Source organism: Hyla sarda, chromosome 5, assembly GCF_029499605.1.
Source record: "Hyla sarda isolate aHylSar1 chromosome 5, aHylSar1.hap1, whole genome shotgun sequence".
NCBI classification, from domain to species: Eukaryota; Metazoa; Chordata; class Amphibia; order Anura; family Hylidae; genus Hyla; species Hyla sarda.
Genome location: NC_079193.1, coordinates 73,111,290 through 73,129,621, shown reverse-complemented (window position 1 = coordinate 73,129,621; position 18,332 = coordinate 73,111,290). Strand labels below are relative to the sequence as shown.

The following is an 18,332-nucleotide window of genomic DNA, read 5'->3' as shown; positions in this document are numbered from 1 at the left end:
AACAAGTGACATCCCTGGGCGGGCCATTGGAGGGCTTGGGCCTGAGGGCTCGGTGTGCTCTGTCCAGTTAGTATGGGATGGGGGCTCGCCTAGGATGAGGTTAAAGATTGCTTCCAGGGTAGCTTGCAGATCTTCCTCTTGGGTGGCTTCGGGAGACCCCACACTCTGATATTATTACAGCGCCCCCTATTGTCCAGGTCCTCCACATGGTTATGTAAATCACAGAGGAACTCTGACTGTGAGGCAATAGTAGAGCGAAGCTGAGCAACATAGGCTCTGGTGGAATCATGGGTCTCCTCTAGGTTCTCAACTCTATCTAAAACATGTAGCAAGTCCTGGCGGAGAGAGGAGATTTCAGCTCGGCATGCATCCTTAACCTCAGAGATCAAAGAGTGGAAATCTTCTTTAGTAGGAATTTGTGAAAGAAGAGGACACAGATCCAGGGGAGGAGGTGTAGGAGCGGGATCCCGGAGCAATCCAGATCTGCCTTGGACAAAGTGTCCCAGGAGGACCCCCCACCTGCCAGAGCAGGGAGTGCAGAGGCCACTGTTGGCAATAACGGGTCCCTCACAGGCACAGGGCCAGAAGTCACTGGAGATAGTCTGACAGTGGACATATCCCACGGGGGCTTGGGAGCACAGGACAAAGAATGTGGGGGTCTGGCATATGGAAAGTCCAGGACAACTCCGGGGGGATTGGTAGGATTTTTATGGTATAAATAAATACTTTGTATGTTTGAATTCTATTATACCAATATTTAATAATACCCTATTGCATCGCGATATCCTTGCAGAGGTCTAGCGCCTATAGAGGGATTTTCCTTTCATACTTTGCTGCTATTTCCTTCGGCCGGACTTCCATCTGTCTGCATATTCCTACGGCTCAGCAATTCCTCTGGACTTCACAACAAAAATCTACCCATTGATTTTGGGTTATATATGCATTGGTATTGCACTCCAGGTGAGCATAATATGATTTATCTATTCTCTACTATTGGGATAATACACTAGGCGCCCTCGTGTAGATACTTTATTCTTTCTATTTGTGTGCATCAGTTGTACAACTCGGGATATCAGCAAAATGTAAGCCAGTATACTGGGTCATATCGGCATCGGGCCTAATGAGTTAAATGGACCAAACTAGCGACTACGTGTCCATATCCCTAATGTACACTTTTATTTTGGAGCACTCAAAAGTAGACCACAATTATGAGTCACACAAAATAAAACTATATGTATGGGAAATAGACAGTAGTCAGACTATATAGGGGGATATTTATATTTAGACTATATAGGGGGATATTTATCAAAACCTGTCCAGAGGAAAAGTTGCTGAGTTGCCCATAGCAACCAATCAGATCACTTCTTTCATTTTTCAGAGGCCTTGTTCTAAATGAAAGAAGCGATCTGATTGGTTGCTATGGGCAACTCAGCAACTTTTCCTCTGGACAGGTTTTGATAAATCTCCCCCCAAGTTCAGCCCATTAAACTCAGCCGGCCAATGCAAGTATGCCATGGTGTATGTTAGCATATCTTAATGGCAGTATCATGAGGTGTGCCAGGTCTTCAGAAGCCATTAGTTATATATAAAAAAAAAAATCTATTAACCCCTTAACGACGCAGGACGTATATTTACGTCCTGCGCCGGCTCCCGCGATATGAAGCGGGATCGCGCCGCGATCCTGCATCATATCGCGTTGGTCCCGGCGCTCATCAACGGCCGGGACCCGCGGCTAATACCACACATCGCCGATCGCGGCGATGTGCGGTATTAACCCTTTAGAAGCGGCGGTCAAAGCTGACCGTCGCTTCTAAAGTGAAACTGAAAGTGACCCAGTGAAGTCGCGGCGTCCCGAACAGCTGATCGGACACCGGGAGGGCCCTTACCTGCCTCCTCGGTGTCCGATCGACGAATGACTGCTCCGTGCCTGAGATCCAGGCAGGAGCAGTCAAGCGCCGATAATGCTGATCACAGGCGTGTTAATACACGCCAGTGATCAGCATAGGAGATCAGTGTGTGCAGTGTTATAGGTCCCTATGGGACCTATAACACTGCAAAAAAAAAAGTTTAAAAAAAGTGTTAATAAAGGTCATTTAATCCCTTCCCTAATAAAAGTTTGAATCACCCCCCTTTTCCCATAAAAAAAAAATAAAACCGTGTAAAAAAATAAAAAATAAACATATGTGGTATCGCCGCGTGCGTAAATGTCTGAACTATAAAAATATATCATTAATTAAACCGCACGGTCAATGGCGTACGCGAAAAAAATTCCAAAGTCCAAAAAAGCGTATTATGGTCACTTTTTATACCATTAAAAAATGAATAAAAAGTGATCAAAAAGTCCGATCAAAACAAAAATCATACCGATAAAAACTTCAGATCACGGCGCAAAAAATGAGTCCTCATACCGCCCTGTACGTGGAAAAATAAAAAGTTATAGGGGTCAGAAGATGACATTTTTAAACGTATAAATTTTCCTGCATGTAGTTATGATTTTTTTCCAGAAGTGCGACAAAATCAAACCTATATAAGTAGGGTATCATTTTAACCATATGGACCTACAGAATAATGATAAGGTGTAATTTTTACCGAAATATGCACTGCGTAGAAACGGAAGCCCCCAAAAGTTACAAAATGGCTTTTTTTCGATTTTGTAGCACAATGATTTTTTTTTCCGTTTCGCCGTGCATTTTTGGGTAAAATGACTAATGTCACTGCAAAGTAGAATTGGCGACGCAAAAAATAAGCCATAATATGGATTTTTAGGTAGAAAATTGAAAGGGTTATGATTTTTAAAAGGTAAGGAGGAAAAAACGAAAGTGCAAAAACGGAAAAACCCTGAGTCCTTAAGGGGTTAATTAACAGATTTTAGGGGAAAAAAAACATTACATTTGCTTGGTGGCAGAACTAAAGCAGTGAAGGGCCCCTTGTATACCTGTATAACAGAAACAAAAACAGCCATGGGATATAGTAACATACTATCTGCTCTCAACTGTGTTATTTGACCTCCAGACTCAGTAACCTTTGGCCGTGACTGAATAAACAGCAGCCGGCTGCTGGCACTATGAACTGCTAATAGATATACTTTTCATTCATAGCACTGCAGGGGTATATGTATATAGATACGCTGGGGGCAGACATATAGCATTATCTGCCCCCCACAGCGCTTCTATATACAGGGATGTGGAAATCCTATAGCCCGACGCCCGGGACAAGTAGTTTTGGGCGCCGGGCAGGTGAATTGTTTATAGATTTAGCCCTGTATCGGGCGAGCAGTGACAGACAGACTTCCCCCTTATTTTTCTTTAATGCCGGTGTGAGGCGCAGGAGCCGATGGAAGTCTATACCTCACACCGGCACTCAGAGTGTATGGAGGGGGGGGGGGGCGGCCTCCAGCTGACTGCAGAGTCCTCTTATCTCCCCTCCCGGAGGATGGACGGAGCTCAGAAGACACAGCAGGGTGAGAGAGAGGATGTTGACAGCTCCGTGCACAGCTCCATCCCCCACACACAGCTCCATCCCCCCCCCCCCCCTCCCCTGCTCTGTCTAGACAGGACCTAATCCCCCATGGGGCAGTTGCTTGTTTGCACGTGGAAAACACAGAGCGGGGGGGAGGGGGAGGACGGAAATCTCACCTCACACCGGCGGTGACTACAGCTCTGATGTCCACTCATGGCGGCTCAGGTGAGGAGACCGAGAATACAGGCGACAGGAAGGGTGGTTGTATATGTATGGTGTGAGTGTATGTGTGATGTGTATGTAATGTATGATGGGGGGGCAGCGGCAGGTGTATGTATGATGTGTGCATATGTATGGTGTATATCAGTGTTTCCCAACCAGGGTGCCTCCAGCTGTTGCAAAACTACAACTCCCAGCATGCCCTGGGCATGCTGGGAGTTGTAGTTTTGCAACAGTTGGAGGCACCCTGGTTGGGAAACACTGGTGGATATGTATGGTGTGAGTGTATGTGTGTATAATGTCTAAGTGTGATGTGTATGTATGTGATGTATGATGTGGGGTGGGCAGCGGCAGGTGTATGTATGGTGTGAGTGTATGTAATGTATGATGTGGGGGGGGGCAGTGGCGGGTGTGTGTGTGTATGTATATGGGGGCAGTGGCAGGTGCATGTATGATATGTGTATGCATGAATGTTTTGTATAGGAGCGGACTGTCACGTCGGGCATTAGGGCAGTTGTGCCATCTAATTTTATTTATTTTTAGTGGCACCCGCACTAGATTGCACCCCCAGAATCCCGCCCCCTTCATACTCACCCGCCAACCAAGAGCCCCACGGATGCACGCAAACACGCCCGAACCAAAACTACAACTCCCAGCATGTTACACCATAACCTAAACTGTAGAACTATAAAGTGCAACATGCTGGGAGTTGTAGTTTTTGTTCGGGTCAGCTGGAGAGCTATAGGCTGCATCAGGGCATGCTGGGTGTTGTAGTTACTAACTGTAATTCCCAGTATTCCTTGACACAGACTATGGCTCTGCAGCTGACACAAACCAAAACTACAACTCCCAGCATGTCCCACAATAACCTTAACTGTACTACTATACAGTGCAACATGCTGCAACACCCACACAACCATAGACTGTATCAGGGCATGCTGGGAGTTGTAGTTATCTATTAACTAAATGTAACTTCCAGCATTTTCTGACACAAAATGCAGCACATAAACTGGAGAAGCAGAACCCCCCCCCCCCCCCCCCCAGTAACACACAAGTCCCTATTGAGACTGAAAAATAGTGATTAAAATATTTTAAAAAGTGCGTATATATGTGAATAAGCCCCTTTCCTAATAAAAGTTTCCAATTTTCTTTAAATAAAAATAATGTACAAAAATAAACATAAGTGGTATCGCTGCATGTGGAAATGTCCAGACTATTAAAATATGATAATTAAACCGTACGGTGAACGGTGTAAATAATAGTCCAGAATTGCTCATTTTTGGTCACTTCATATTAGAAATTTTTTATAAGGTGATCAAAAAGTTATATCTAGACTTTTCTGGGCTTGGCTCAGGCGTAAGAGGAGCTACAGCTCTCCCCCGCTAATATCCTGGCATACTGCGATCATCTATTAAACCATTAGATCACCGCTGTCAGCAGTGTCTAAAGGATCTTATATCCATTCCTGGTGGTCTAGCGGGGGGGGGGAATCAGACTATTTTGGTTGAAATTATTTTATCTACCAGGACAAGTGGATTTTCTTGAGGGACAAGTAGATTGTGTTCCGCTTTAGTCCCTTGGACAAGTAGTTTTTTTTTTTATTTCCACACCCCTGATATACATATCCTGCCTCAGCACTATGTATGAAAAGTATTTCTATCAGCATCATTGGCCGGCCGGCTGCTGGCACTATGCGCTGCTGATAGATATACTTTTCATTCATAGCACTGCAGGGGTATATGTATATAGATGTGCTGGGGGGGGGGGGGGCAGACATATAGCATTATCTGCCCCCCATAGCGCTTCTATATACATATGCTGCCTCAGCACTATGTATGAAAAGTATTTCTATCAGCATAATTGGCCGGCCGGCTGCTGGCACTATGCGCTGCTGATAGACATACTTTTCATTCATAGCGCTGCAGTGGCATATTATGACAAATGCGCTACGGGGGGGGGGGGGGGGGGGGGGAGGGCTGGTAATATATATATATATGCGCTGCCGGGGGTCATATGTTTATTCATGCGCTGCGGGGGTTATATATAATTGCGCTGCCGGGGGTCATATCTTTATTAATGCGCTGCGGGGGGGGCATATTATAAATGTGCTGGGGGGCTAGATATATAGGCTATATGTCTGCCCCCCCCCTGCAGCACTATATATCTTGCCCCCCACAGCGCTTTTAATATACATATGGCACCTGCTGCCACTCACAATGTTCATTTTAAAAACCCCACTGGGAGCCCTGAATGGCTCCTCAGTACCAGCCATTCAGGGCTCCCAGTGGGATTTAAAAATGAAAGTTAAAACACACCATACATCGCAGGGTTGCGGACCATGCCACCCACTCCCCTGCTTAATAACTTCTGATCGCATCAGGTCTCAGAAGTGAAACCCAGTAAAATTAATCCCTCTGTTCCATGATGGGGGTTGTAGTACAAACACTAATCTAGCCTCTCCAGCTGTCTGCAGACTCCCGCAGCCAGGGAATTACTACTCCCATCACATGGTCAGGATTAGGTACTGAGTGATATATTTAAAAATATATATTTTATAGTATGCTTTAATATATTGTAGGACAATCTACAGTGAAGGAAAACATTATTAGATCCCCTGCTCATTTTACACATTTACCCACTAGCATAATTGGTCTTTAATGTTAATGGTAGGTTTATTTGAACAGTTAGAGACAGAATAATAAAACATCCAGAAAATTAAAAAAATTTAAAAATTGATTTGCATTTTACTCAGAACAATAAGTATTTGATCCCCTATCAATCAGCAAGATTTCTGGCTCCTAAGTGTCTTTTATACAGATGATGAGCTGAGATTAGGAACACTCTCTTAAAGGGAGTGCTCCTAGTCTCAGCTTGTTACATGTGTGAAAGACTCCTGTCCAAGCAATAAATTCATGAGATTCGAAACTCTCCACCATGGTCAAGACGAAAGAGCTGTCCAAGGATGTCAGAGACAAAATTGGGCTACAAGCCCATTGCCAACAGTTGGTGAGAGGCTTACAAAAGTTGGTGCGAATATTCACAAATGGGAGTAACTGTCAGTCTCCCTACAAGAGCTCACACTTCGTGGAGTGTCAATCATCAGGAGAACGGTGGAATCAGCCCTGAACTACACAATTCCAAGACAGCTGGGACCATAATCAGCAAGAAAACAATTGGTAACACATTACACCATGAAGGACTAAAATCCTGCAGCGCCCGCAAGGTCCCCCTGCTCAAGAAAGTATATGTACAGGCCAATGTAAAGTTTGCCAATAAACCTCTGAACGATTCAGTTATTGTTGTTTCCAGTGCATGCGCAGACTGCATAGAAGGAGCTGCTAGCGACTGGATAGTGTGGGATGTCAATCACCCAGCTGTGACTTGGTGCTGAGAGGCAAAGCGGATCGGCGCTGGCCCCGCCTCTTGGTCACTCTTAAAGGGGTACTCCGCCCCTAGTGTGACACCACGCCCCGCCCCCTCAATGCAAGTATATGGGAGGGGGCATGACGCCCATAGACTTGCATTGAGGGGGCAGGGCGTGACGTCACACGGGCGCGGAGTCGTGACGTCACGATCTTCCGTCCCCGTGGTCGGGAGGAATTAGCCAGAGAACCTCCAGTGCTTCCGGAAGCAGTTACAGGTGGGTGCTGTTTGCTATATTGCGGGGGTCCCCAGCGGCGGGACCCCGGCGATCTGACATCTTATCCCCTATCCTTTGGATAGAGGATAAGATGTCTAGGGATGGAATACCCCTTAAAGCAGCCCATTTTACCTATTCTTCGGCCACCAAAAAGGATAATAAAAGTTATATAAGGAAAAGAGACATTAGGGGGATATTTTATGGGGAAGTTAGTTGGTGCCGTGTGACAAAAGGAGAAAAGTAACCAGAAAATAAACAGCATGTGGATATTAACGGTTCAGCAAGCTCCTACAGAGATCAGACAGAATTATCACCAATAAATGTTACTATGTAGTAAAAAATAAAAAAAATGGCATAAGCTACAGTCCAAATCACCAAACTGGTCTTAGCTTACATGCGACTATAGATCAGGTGAAATTACAAGAGAAATGTATTCCTTTACCCCCTGTACATTTATCAGGAGAGCCAAATCTTTGTCCACCCAAGTATCAGCTTCTACATACACTACATTACAGAGTAATTTAAAGTATTCCTCTTACCCACATGCCAATCCAATATCATATGAACCATTTCTGATTCCACCTGTAACAATACATACATTTGTCACGTCTTCATTCTGCTATCACCTACAGGACCAATACAGCATATGTATTTTATAGAGGGTTTCTATTTCATTGTGCATATTGCTCTTTATAATAATGTATCTCAATGTGTCCCTTTATAATTGTATTTATATATTTTAACAACATAGTAGATTTACTACTGTATAGATTTCAATAAGCACAGACTTCAATCACGTCATTTTGGGGGGGGGGGGCGGTCCTTAACACGTATTAGAGCTATTATGTGAGGGACATTTAAGGTCATGAAACTAATTTAACTTTAAGCAACAAAATATATCAATTTAAGTACAGACAAATCAAAAATGCTGCAAACAATAACTAAAATCTTCCATTCCTATAAGGACGGACAGGGTGCTTACCAGCTATGTTGATGATGGCTTGCAGGCCAGATGAGCACTGCCTGTTCACAGCAGATAGGGGTACAGTCTCTGGGATCCCACTAAAATGAACAAGTGTTACAAGAAGTTGGTCAGTTCCATAAACTTTGCATCTAAAGATTTGTTTTCCCATATTAAAATGTGTTGACAAACTGCAACAGATTTTGATTGTCGATAACAGTTGTCTTAATGGCCCAGATATATTATTCTGCCTGATGACAAGAACCGTCGGTTCACATCACGTTTTTGCCATACTGTTTTCAATCCGTTTTTTCTAAAGAAAACCGTATGGTAAAAAAACGGATGGAACAGTATGGAAAAAAGTAAACCATATGGATTTTTAAACTGTATACTGTTTTTAAAAGTGCATACAGTTCTGTCCGTTTTTATTTTTAAAAAAACCCGTACGTTTTTGATCATTTTGTCCATTTTTAATGGGAGGGGACTTTAGGATGCAAATGCGCATGTGCAAAGTAAAACCGTATACGGTTTCCCATATGGAACTGTTTACATGTCCGTTTCTCATTGAAGTTCATGTTAAAAAAAAAAAACATATGCAGTTGCAGTACGGTTTTTAAACCGGAGTCAAAACCGTAGTTGACCACGTTTTTGTCTCCAGTTTAAAAACCGTACTGCAACCGCATACGTTTTTTTTTTTTTTTTAACAGGGACGTCAATGGGAAACACATGTATACAGTTAAATATGGGAAACCGTATACGGTTTTTAGTTTGCACATGCGCATTTGCATCCTAAAGTCCTCACCCAACACCCCTCCCATTAAAAATGGACAAAATTATGAAAAACTTATGTTTTTTTTTTTATAAAAACGGACGGAACTGTATGCACTTGTAAAAACAGTATACAGTTAAAAAATGCACACAGTTAACTTTTTCCCATACTGTTCCATCCGTTCTTTTGCCATACGGTTTTCTTTAGAAAAACGGATTGAAAACAGTATGGCAAAAACGTGATGTGAACCCAGGCTCTGGGCACATCTGTGTTCGGGTGCTCTGTTTCAGACACAAACAACGGAGCTGGATGATTCGTGTCAGATCGGACACCAACAGGTCCCCAAGGGTCCCATTGACTTTGATTGGGGTCCATTGGGTTTCCGTCCGGTGTCAGGTGTTTTGCAGTCGAGTGGAGAAAAGAAAGTCCCATCATTTATATGGATTCTGGGAATGGAGCTTGAAATGCAGATGTTAATGATTCCTTATTTGCCCATAACACCCAATCAGAGCTCAGGTTTAATTTTACCAGAGCAATTTGGGAAATTCCATCTGAGCTGTGATTGGCTGGTATGGGCAAATAAGTGCCCTGTTTGGCATACAGCAGCTGATAAGGACTAATGTAAGTACGAATGTAATCTACTTAATACCTTCTGTTTGTGATTTGTTTCTTTTGCCAACATGTGAACATTTCTCAGTTATATAATGATGAATGGTTTAGGGAATTTTCTTATTTAGCTCCAGGTCATCATTTGATAATGTACATTTGTGCACAACAAAAAACGAAGTCAAGAAAATACCTGAGAAACTGCGCAATTCTGGCAACAAGAGCGCCTCCTCCAGGCTGTAGCACATTTCCTGCATTAAAATAAAAGTCAAAACGTAATACTTGTGGAGCTGTTTATTCTTATTAACAAGCTGGTGAGGAGGATCAGAGCAATACCCTGGAGATGTCCATGAGGATAGCGAGGCTACAGGGTTGTATGGGTAAAGTCCTCTCTATCCTGGAAATACTATTTATAAGAAAACACTTTGATTAGAATCTGTACAAAGGTTAGTGTTTTCTCCTCGAGTCAGAGGCCTGCCTTCAACTTTGCTCAGGAAAACATGTGGCAGCCACCCAGAACCCTCCTTACACAATGCTGACTGTATCATACACACCACCAGCCATAACTAATGCTGGTAATAATGGGAAATAAGAAAAAGAACACGATTATTCATCAGCATTAACCTATATTCCTGCAGCTTGTATATATATATATATATATATATATATATATATATATATATATATCTATACAGTGACCCCCCGACCTACGATGGCCCCGATATACGATCATTTCAACATACGATGGCCCCTCAGAGGCCATCGCATGTTGAAAGCAGCATCAACATACGATGCTTTTGTATGTCGGGGCCATCGCATAAACGGCTATCCGGCAGCGCAGACTGCTTCACCTGCCACTGGATAGCCGTTTACGGTGCGCCGTGTGGTCCGCTGACGATCAATTATCTGTCCTCGGGGCTCCGGCACGTCCTCTTCGGGATCCCCTGCATCGTCGGCGCTCTCCATCGTCATCACGTCGCTGCGCACACCGTCCATCATCCAATAGGAGCGGCGTGCGTAGCGACGTGATGGTGGCGACGGAGAGCGAGGATGCCGGGGAAGCAGAGGCCTTGCCGGAGCATCGAGGACACCCCGGAGATGCGGCGACAGCGATGGAGGGCGACATCCAGGGGATCGGTGACGAGCGGTGACGGTCCGGAGCGGCGGGGACACGTGAGTATAACCTCCAATACCAGTGGTCTTCAACCTGCGGACCTCCAGATGTTGCAAAACTACAACTCCCAGCATGCCCGGACAGCCGTTGGCTGTCCGGCATGCTGGGTGTTGTAGTTTTGCAACATCTGGAGGTCTGCAGGTAGTAGACCTCTGTCCTATACTTTACATTGCACGGATCCCTCAACATGCGATGGTTTCAACAAATGATGGTCCATTTGGAACGGATTACCATCATATGTTGAGGGACCACTGTGTGTGTGTGTGTATATATATATATATATATATATATATATATATATATATATATATATATATATATAACCCATTATTATATCATACTACTACTATATAGGCCTAGACAACTCCTAGAAGCTAAGCAGTTAATGGTTCTACAAATGTACTTCAGGCATCTCATCTAACTTTCTGCTCCTATATAGAACTTATGATACCGTGTTGCTCTTAAGACTACTGTGAGCTCTACAGAGAGGACAGGGATGGCACTATGGAAAGTGTCAAGGAGGATTGGGCTCGGCATTAAATGCTTAGAGCTCTCTTTATTGAGAGCTTCCCCAGCCCCTCCTCTCAGTTGAGTGACAGCTCTAAGGTCCAACCAGAAGACAACTCAAGCTGTCAATCATATCTGAGAAAAGGACAGAGGAAGCACTCACCACAGAGTAAGAGTCTAAGGGCAGTCAATGATCGCTAAGAGCTGGGGAGCAAAGCGCGCTACCGCACCCTACTTTCCACTCGTTCTCCTGATGGGTGGGGGTCTCAGCACTGAGACCCCAACTGATCCACACTTTTGACATGTCTCTAGGACATGTCAAACGTTTTTCAAAGTGCCAGTGACATTTTAAAGGCTCCAATACATATTGGAGAAAAGTCGGTTGAAGAGACTGACTTCAGCAGGACCGGTTCACTGTCTAAAATGAGTGAGGGGCCCTATTACCTCTTTAAAGGGGTACTCCGCCCCTGGCATCTTATCCCCTATCCAAAGGATAGGGGATAAGATGTCAGATCGCCGGGGTCCCGCTGCTGGGGACCCCGAGGATCGCCGCTGCGGCACCCAGCCATCATTACTGCGCAGAGAGAGTTCGCTCTGTGCGTAATGACGGGCGATATAGGGGCCGGAGCAGCGTGACGTCATGGCTCCGCCCCTCATGACATCAAGGCCCGTCCCCTTAATGCAAGTCTATGGCAGGGGGCGTGATGACCGCCACGCCCCCTCCCATAGACTTGTATTGATGGGGGCGGGCCGTGACGTCACGAGGGGCGGAGCCGCAATGTAACGATGCTCCGGCCCCTGTATTGCCCGTCATTACGTGCAGAGCGATCTCGCTCTGCGCAGTAATGATAGCGCAGTGCCGCAACGGCGATCCCGGGGGTCCCCAGCAGTGGGACCCCGGCGATCTGACATCTTATCCCCTATCCTTTGGATAGGGGATAAGATGTCTAGGGGCGGAATACCCCTTTAAGGACACAGCCCTTTTTTGCAATTCTGACCACTGTCACTTTATGCAATAATAACTCTGAGATGCTTTTACCGAATATTTTGATTCTGAGAATGTTTTTTCGTGACATATTCTACTTTATTTTGGTGGTAAATTTTCGTCGTTACTTGCATCCTTTCTTAGTGAAAAATCCCAAAATTTCATAAAATTGTGAAAATGTTGAATTTTTCTAACTTTGAAACTTTCTGCTTGTAAGGAAAATGGATATTCAAAATAAATGTTATATCGATTCACAAATACAATATGTCCACTTTTTGTTGGCATCATAAAATGGACCTATTTTTACTTTTTGAAAACATTAGAGGGCTTCAAAGTAGAGCAGCAATTTTCAAAATGTACATGAAAATTGCAAAATCTGAAGGGACAGATGTTGCAGAACTACAAGTCCCAGCATGCCTGGGCAGTCTAGGCATGCTGAGAGTTGCAGTTTTGCAACATCTGGAGGGCTACCGTTTGGGCACCACTGTAATAGTGGTCTCCAAACTGTAACCCTCCAGATGTTGCAAAACTACAACTCCCAGCATGCCCAGACAGCCTTCGGCTGTCTGGGCATGATGGGAGTTGCAGTTTGGCAACCACTAGGAAGGCAACAGTAAAGATCGCATTACTGCCACCTTCCTTGATGCTCCGCGCCGTCGCCTCCCTACCTGTGCCGCTGATTTCCGCTGATGCCACCGATGATCGCCGGTCCCCACAGGTACCGGCCGCCATCTTCTCCCCCCCCCGTTCTGCCCGATATCCAGGGGTGAACAGAGCGGGGGGTTTCCATGGTACACCCCTATCTTCAACTGCCATTGGTCAGTACTCATTGCTGACTAATGGCAGGGGATAGGAGGAGATCGCACCACTGCAACCTCGCTCCTATCCCTCAGGATGATCGGGGCTGTCACTGATAGCTCCGATCATCCCTATTTTCCAGGTGATCGAGTCACCAGAGACCCAATCAGCCCGGAATAGCAACAAATTGCAGATCTGAATTGATCTGCGATATGCCGTGATCACCGACATGGGGGGTCTCAGGACCCCCCTGGGCGATATGCCGGGATGCCTGCTGAACAATATCATCTGGCTGCATACAAAGAGTAGGAATTTTTTTTAGGGTGTTGAGTGGAATCCCAGCCTAAGTGGACCCTGCTCCATAGTATCCACTAGGATTCCAGCTACAAAGAAAGGTGGAGCTTCCCTGTACAGCATGGCCTTACCTACACAGATATCCCCTATTAGCTCTGGCCTCAGATTGACATCCTTGAGAACGGCAGACATGACAGAAGACAGGAGCTCATCGGGGGTGGTTTCCTACAGGAAAGAAAAACAAAAACACAACCATTATTTCTTACTAACAAACAACCATTAATATTAAGGTGGTATTCCACATAGAAAATCCTATTATTATACAGTATATCCAAATATTATGTGCACAAATACTCCCAACATCCACACAGATTTTAGTTTTTCCTGCAGCATATGAACAGTCTCTACATTGGTAGGATTGCTTTACTAAAGTGTTCTCCAAATGATGTTAAACTACAACTCCCATCATGCCCTACAGCCTTCTAGAGAGCTATGGATTGGAGACTATTGCACTAGAACAGTGTTCTCCAAATGATGTAACACTACAACTCCCATCATGCTCAGGCAAGGAAGCAGAGTTGCGACTTTTGCACACAATAAATCGCAACATTCTCTAGCCGACTCGCGGTGTGTCTCGATGTATTCGCACATACGGTAGGAGGCGGCAGTGCTGTAATGTCGTGACAATTCTGTGAGTTGTGATACCTTGAAGCCCCCTCTCTTGGCTTTGCAGATTGGAGTCCTCCGGCCATGCACAACCACGATGTCCTGAGACCGGTCGGATGTGGCTGAGGTGGTTTCGGCCCGAATCCCCTTATGGGTCCCGGGGAGATGTCCCAGCACAACCCGTACTCTATGCATGCTGCAAGGTAGATGGACTCCGCACCTGACCTGTCACTGTTCTAGTTCCTATCCAGTAGTCGGACCTGGGTGATGTCGGCACACCATGTGACACACCACGTGACTGGCTGATCACATGGTACAGGAAGTAGAGCGGGATATCCAAGGAATAGAAATGGATGGAGCTGATGCAGAGCTGAGGAGATTCTACACAACAACCATATCCCGGGAGGAACACGTCCTGTGCTGATGGTGGAACTCTGAGCATCTATAGTCTATTACTAAAGGATATTAGAAGACATTATAGGGGAGGTATAAGGAGAGAACTACAACTCCCAGCATGTCCAGACTGTTATTATGGGATATGAGATGGCATTACAGGGCAGAGCTACAACTCCCAGCATGTCTAGGCTGTTATTATGGGATATGAGATGGCATTACAGGGCAGAGCTACAACTCCCAGCATGTCTAGGCTGTTACTATACCATATCAGAGGACATTGCAGGAAGAAGGTATGAGAACTACAACTCCCAGCATGTCCAGACTGTTATTATGGGATATGAGAACAGGGCAGAGCTACAACTCCCAGCATGTCCATACTGTTATTAGATATCAGAAGACATTGCAAAGGGAGGTATAGGGAGAGAACTACAACTCCCAGCATGTCCATACTTTTATTAGATATCAGAAGACATTACAAAGGGAGGTATAGGGAGAGAACTACAACTCCCAGCATGTCCATACTTTTATTAGATATCAGAAGACATTACAAAGGGAGGTATAGGGAGAGAACTACAACTCCCAGCATGTCCAGACTGTTATTAGATATCAGAAGACATTACAAAGGGAGGTATAGGGAGAGAACTACAACTCCCAGCATGTCCATACTGTTATTAGATATCAGAAGACATTACAAAGGGAGGTATAAGGAGAGAACTACAACTCCCAGCATGTCCAGACTGTTATTAGATATCAGAAGACATTACAAAGGGAGGTATAGGGAGAGAACTACAACTCCCAGCATGTCCATACTTTTATTAGATATCAGAAGACATTACAAAGGGAGGTATAAGGAGAGAACTAAAACTCCCAGCATGTCCATACTGTTATGAGATATCAGAAGACATTACAAAGGGAGGTATAAGGAGAGAACTACAACTCCCAGCATGTCCATACTGTTATGATATATCAATAGACATTACAAAGGGAGGTATAAGGAGAGAACTACAACTCCCAGCATGTCCATTCTGTTATGAGATCTCAATAGACATTACAAAGGGAGGGATAAGGAGAGAACTACAACACCTAGCATGTCCAGACTGTTATGGGATATGAGAGGGCATTACAGGGCAGAGCTACAACTCCCAGCATGTCTAGGCTGTTACTATACCATATCAGAGGACATTGCAGGAAGAAGGTATGAGAACTACAACTCTCAGCATGTCTAGGCTGTTACTATACCATATCAGAGGACATTGCAGGAAGAAGGTATGAGAACTACAACTCCCAGCATGTCTAGGCTGTTACTATACCATATGAGAGGACATTGCAGGAAGAAGGAATGAGAACTACAACTCCCAACATGTCCAGACTGTTATTATGGGATATGAGAGGGCATTACAGGGCAGAGCTACAACTCCCAGCATGTCTAGGCTGTTACTATACCATATCAGAGGACATTGCAGTAAGAAGGTATGAGAACTACAACTCCCAGCATGTCTAGGCTGTTACTATACCATATCAGAGGACATTGCAGTAAGAAGGTATGAGAACTACAACTCCCAGAATGTCTAGGCTGTTACTACACCATATCAGAGGACATTGCAGGAAGAAGGTATGAGAACTACAACTCCCAGCATGTCCAGACTGTTATGGGATATGAGAACAGGGCAGAGCTACAACTCCCAGCATGTCCATACTGTTATTAGATATCAGAAGACATTACAAAGGGAGGTATAAGGAGAGAACTACAACTCCCAGCATGTCCATACTTTTATTAGATATCAGAAGACATAACAAAGGGAGGTATAAGGAGAGAACTAAAACTCCCAGCATGTCCATACTGTTATGAGATATCAGAAGACATTACAAAGGGAGGTATAAGGAGAGAACTACAACTCCCAGCATGTCCATTCTGTTATGAGATCTCAATAGACATTACAAAGGGAGGGATAAGGAGAGAACTACAACACCTAGCATGTCCAGACTGTTATGGGATATGAGAGGGCATTACAGGGCAGAGCTACAACTCCCAGCATGTCTAGGCTGTTACTATACCATATCAGAGGACATTGCAGGAAGAAGGTATGAGAACTACAACTCTCAGCATGTCTAGGCTGTTACTATACCATATCAGAGGACATTGCAGGAAGAAGTATGAGAACTACAACTCCCAGCATGTCCAGACTGTTATTAGATATCAGAAGACTTTACAAAGGGAGGTATAAGGAGAGAACTACAACTCCCAGCATGTCCATACTGTTATGAGATATCAGAAGACATTACAAAGGGAGGTATAAGGAGATAACTACAACTCCCAGCATGTCCATACTGTTATGAGATATCAGAAGACACTACAAAGGGAGGTATAGGGAGAGAACTACAACTCCCAGCATGTCCATACTTTTATTAGATATCAGAAGACATTACAAAGGGAGGTATAAGGAGAGAACTACAACTCCCAGCATGTCCATACTGTTATGAGATATCAGAAGACATTACAAAGGGAGGTATAAGGAGAGAACTACAACTCCCAGCATGTCCATACTGTTATGAGATATCAGAAGACACTACAAAGGGAGGTATAGGGAGAGAACTACAACTCCCAACATGTCCATACTGTTATGAGATATCAGAAGGCATTACAAAGGGAGGTATAAGGAGAGAACTACAACTCCCAGCATGCACATACTGTTATGTGATATCAATAGACATTACAAAGGTAGGTATAAGGAGAGAACTACAACTCCCAGCATGTCCAGGCTGTTACTATAGAAAATCAGGGGACATTACAGGGAGGAGGTAAAGGTAAACTACAACTCCCAGCATGCATATACTTTACATATACATTACAGGAGGATGTATTACAGGGGAGAACTACAACTTCCAGCATGTCCAGGCATTTATTATGGGATATCAGAAGACATTAAGAAGGGTAAAAGGAGATAACTACAACTCCCAGCATGTCCAGGCTGTTACTATAGAATATCAGAGGACATTACAGGGAGGAAATAAAGGTAAACTACGACTCCCAGCATGCATATACTTTACATATACATTACAGGAGGATGTATTACAGGGGAGAACTACAACTCCCAGCATGCCCAGGCTGTTATGAGATCTCAATAGACATTACAAAGGGAGGTATAAGGAGAGAACTACAACTCCCAGCATGTCCATTCTGTTATGAGATCTCAATAGACATTACAAAGGGAGGGATAAGGAGAGAACTACAACACCTAGCATGTCCAGACTGTTATGGGATATGAGAGGGCATTACAGGGCAGAGCTACAACTCCCAGCATGTCTAGGCTGTTACTATACCATATCAGAGGACATTGCAGGAAGAAGGTATGAGAACTACAACTCTCAGCATGTCTAGGCTGTTACTATACCATATCAGAGGACATTGCAGGAAGAAGGTATGAGAACTACAACTCCCAGCAAGTCTAGGCTGTTACTATACCATATCAGAGGACATTGCAGGAAGAAGGTATGAGAACTACAACTCCCAGCATGTCTAGGCTGTTACTATACCATATCAGAGGACATTGCAGGAAGAAGGTATGAGAACTACAACTCTCAGCATGTCTAGGCTGTTACTATACCATATCAGAGGACATTGCAGGAAGAAGGTATGAGAACTACAACTCCCAGCAAGTCTAGGCTGTTACTATACCATATCAGAGGACATTGCAGGAAGAAGTATGAGAACTACAACTCCCAGCATGTCCAGACTGTTATTAGATATCAGAAGACTTTACAAAGGGAGGTATAGGGAGAGAACTACAACTCCCAGCATGTCCATACTTTTATTAGATATCAGAAGACATTACAAAGGGAGGTATAAGGAGAGAACTA

The 18,332-nt window shown here is 44.4% G+C and overlaps 1 protein-coding gene across 1 annotated transcript in view; it reads right to left on the bottom strand.

The window, feature by feature from the left end:
- The window catches only part of ACAA1 (acetyl-CoA acyltransferase 1), a 33,335-nt gene extending 18,957 nt beyond the window's left edge, over positions 1-14,378 (bottom strand). Inside the window, exons 1-5 of the mRNA XM_056519680.1 lie at positions 14,118-14,378; positions 13,544-13,637; positions 9,848-9,905; positions 8,301-8,380; positions 7,858-7,900 (exon numbers count right to left, since the gene is read on the bottom strand). Coding sequence (XP_056375655.1) covers positions 7,858-7,900; positions 8,301-8,380; positions 9,848-9,905; positions 13,544-13,637; positions 14,118-14,273 — 431 coding nt within the window. The 5' untranslated portion in view covers positions 14,274-14,378. The remainder of the gene's footprint in view (positions 1-7,857; positions 7,901-8,300; positions 8,381-9,847; positions 9,906-13,543; positions 13,638-14,117) is intronic.
- Positions 14,379-18,332: the final 3,954 nt, after the last annotated feature.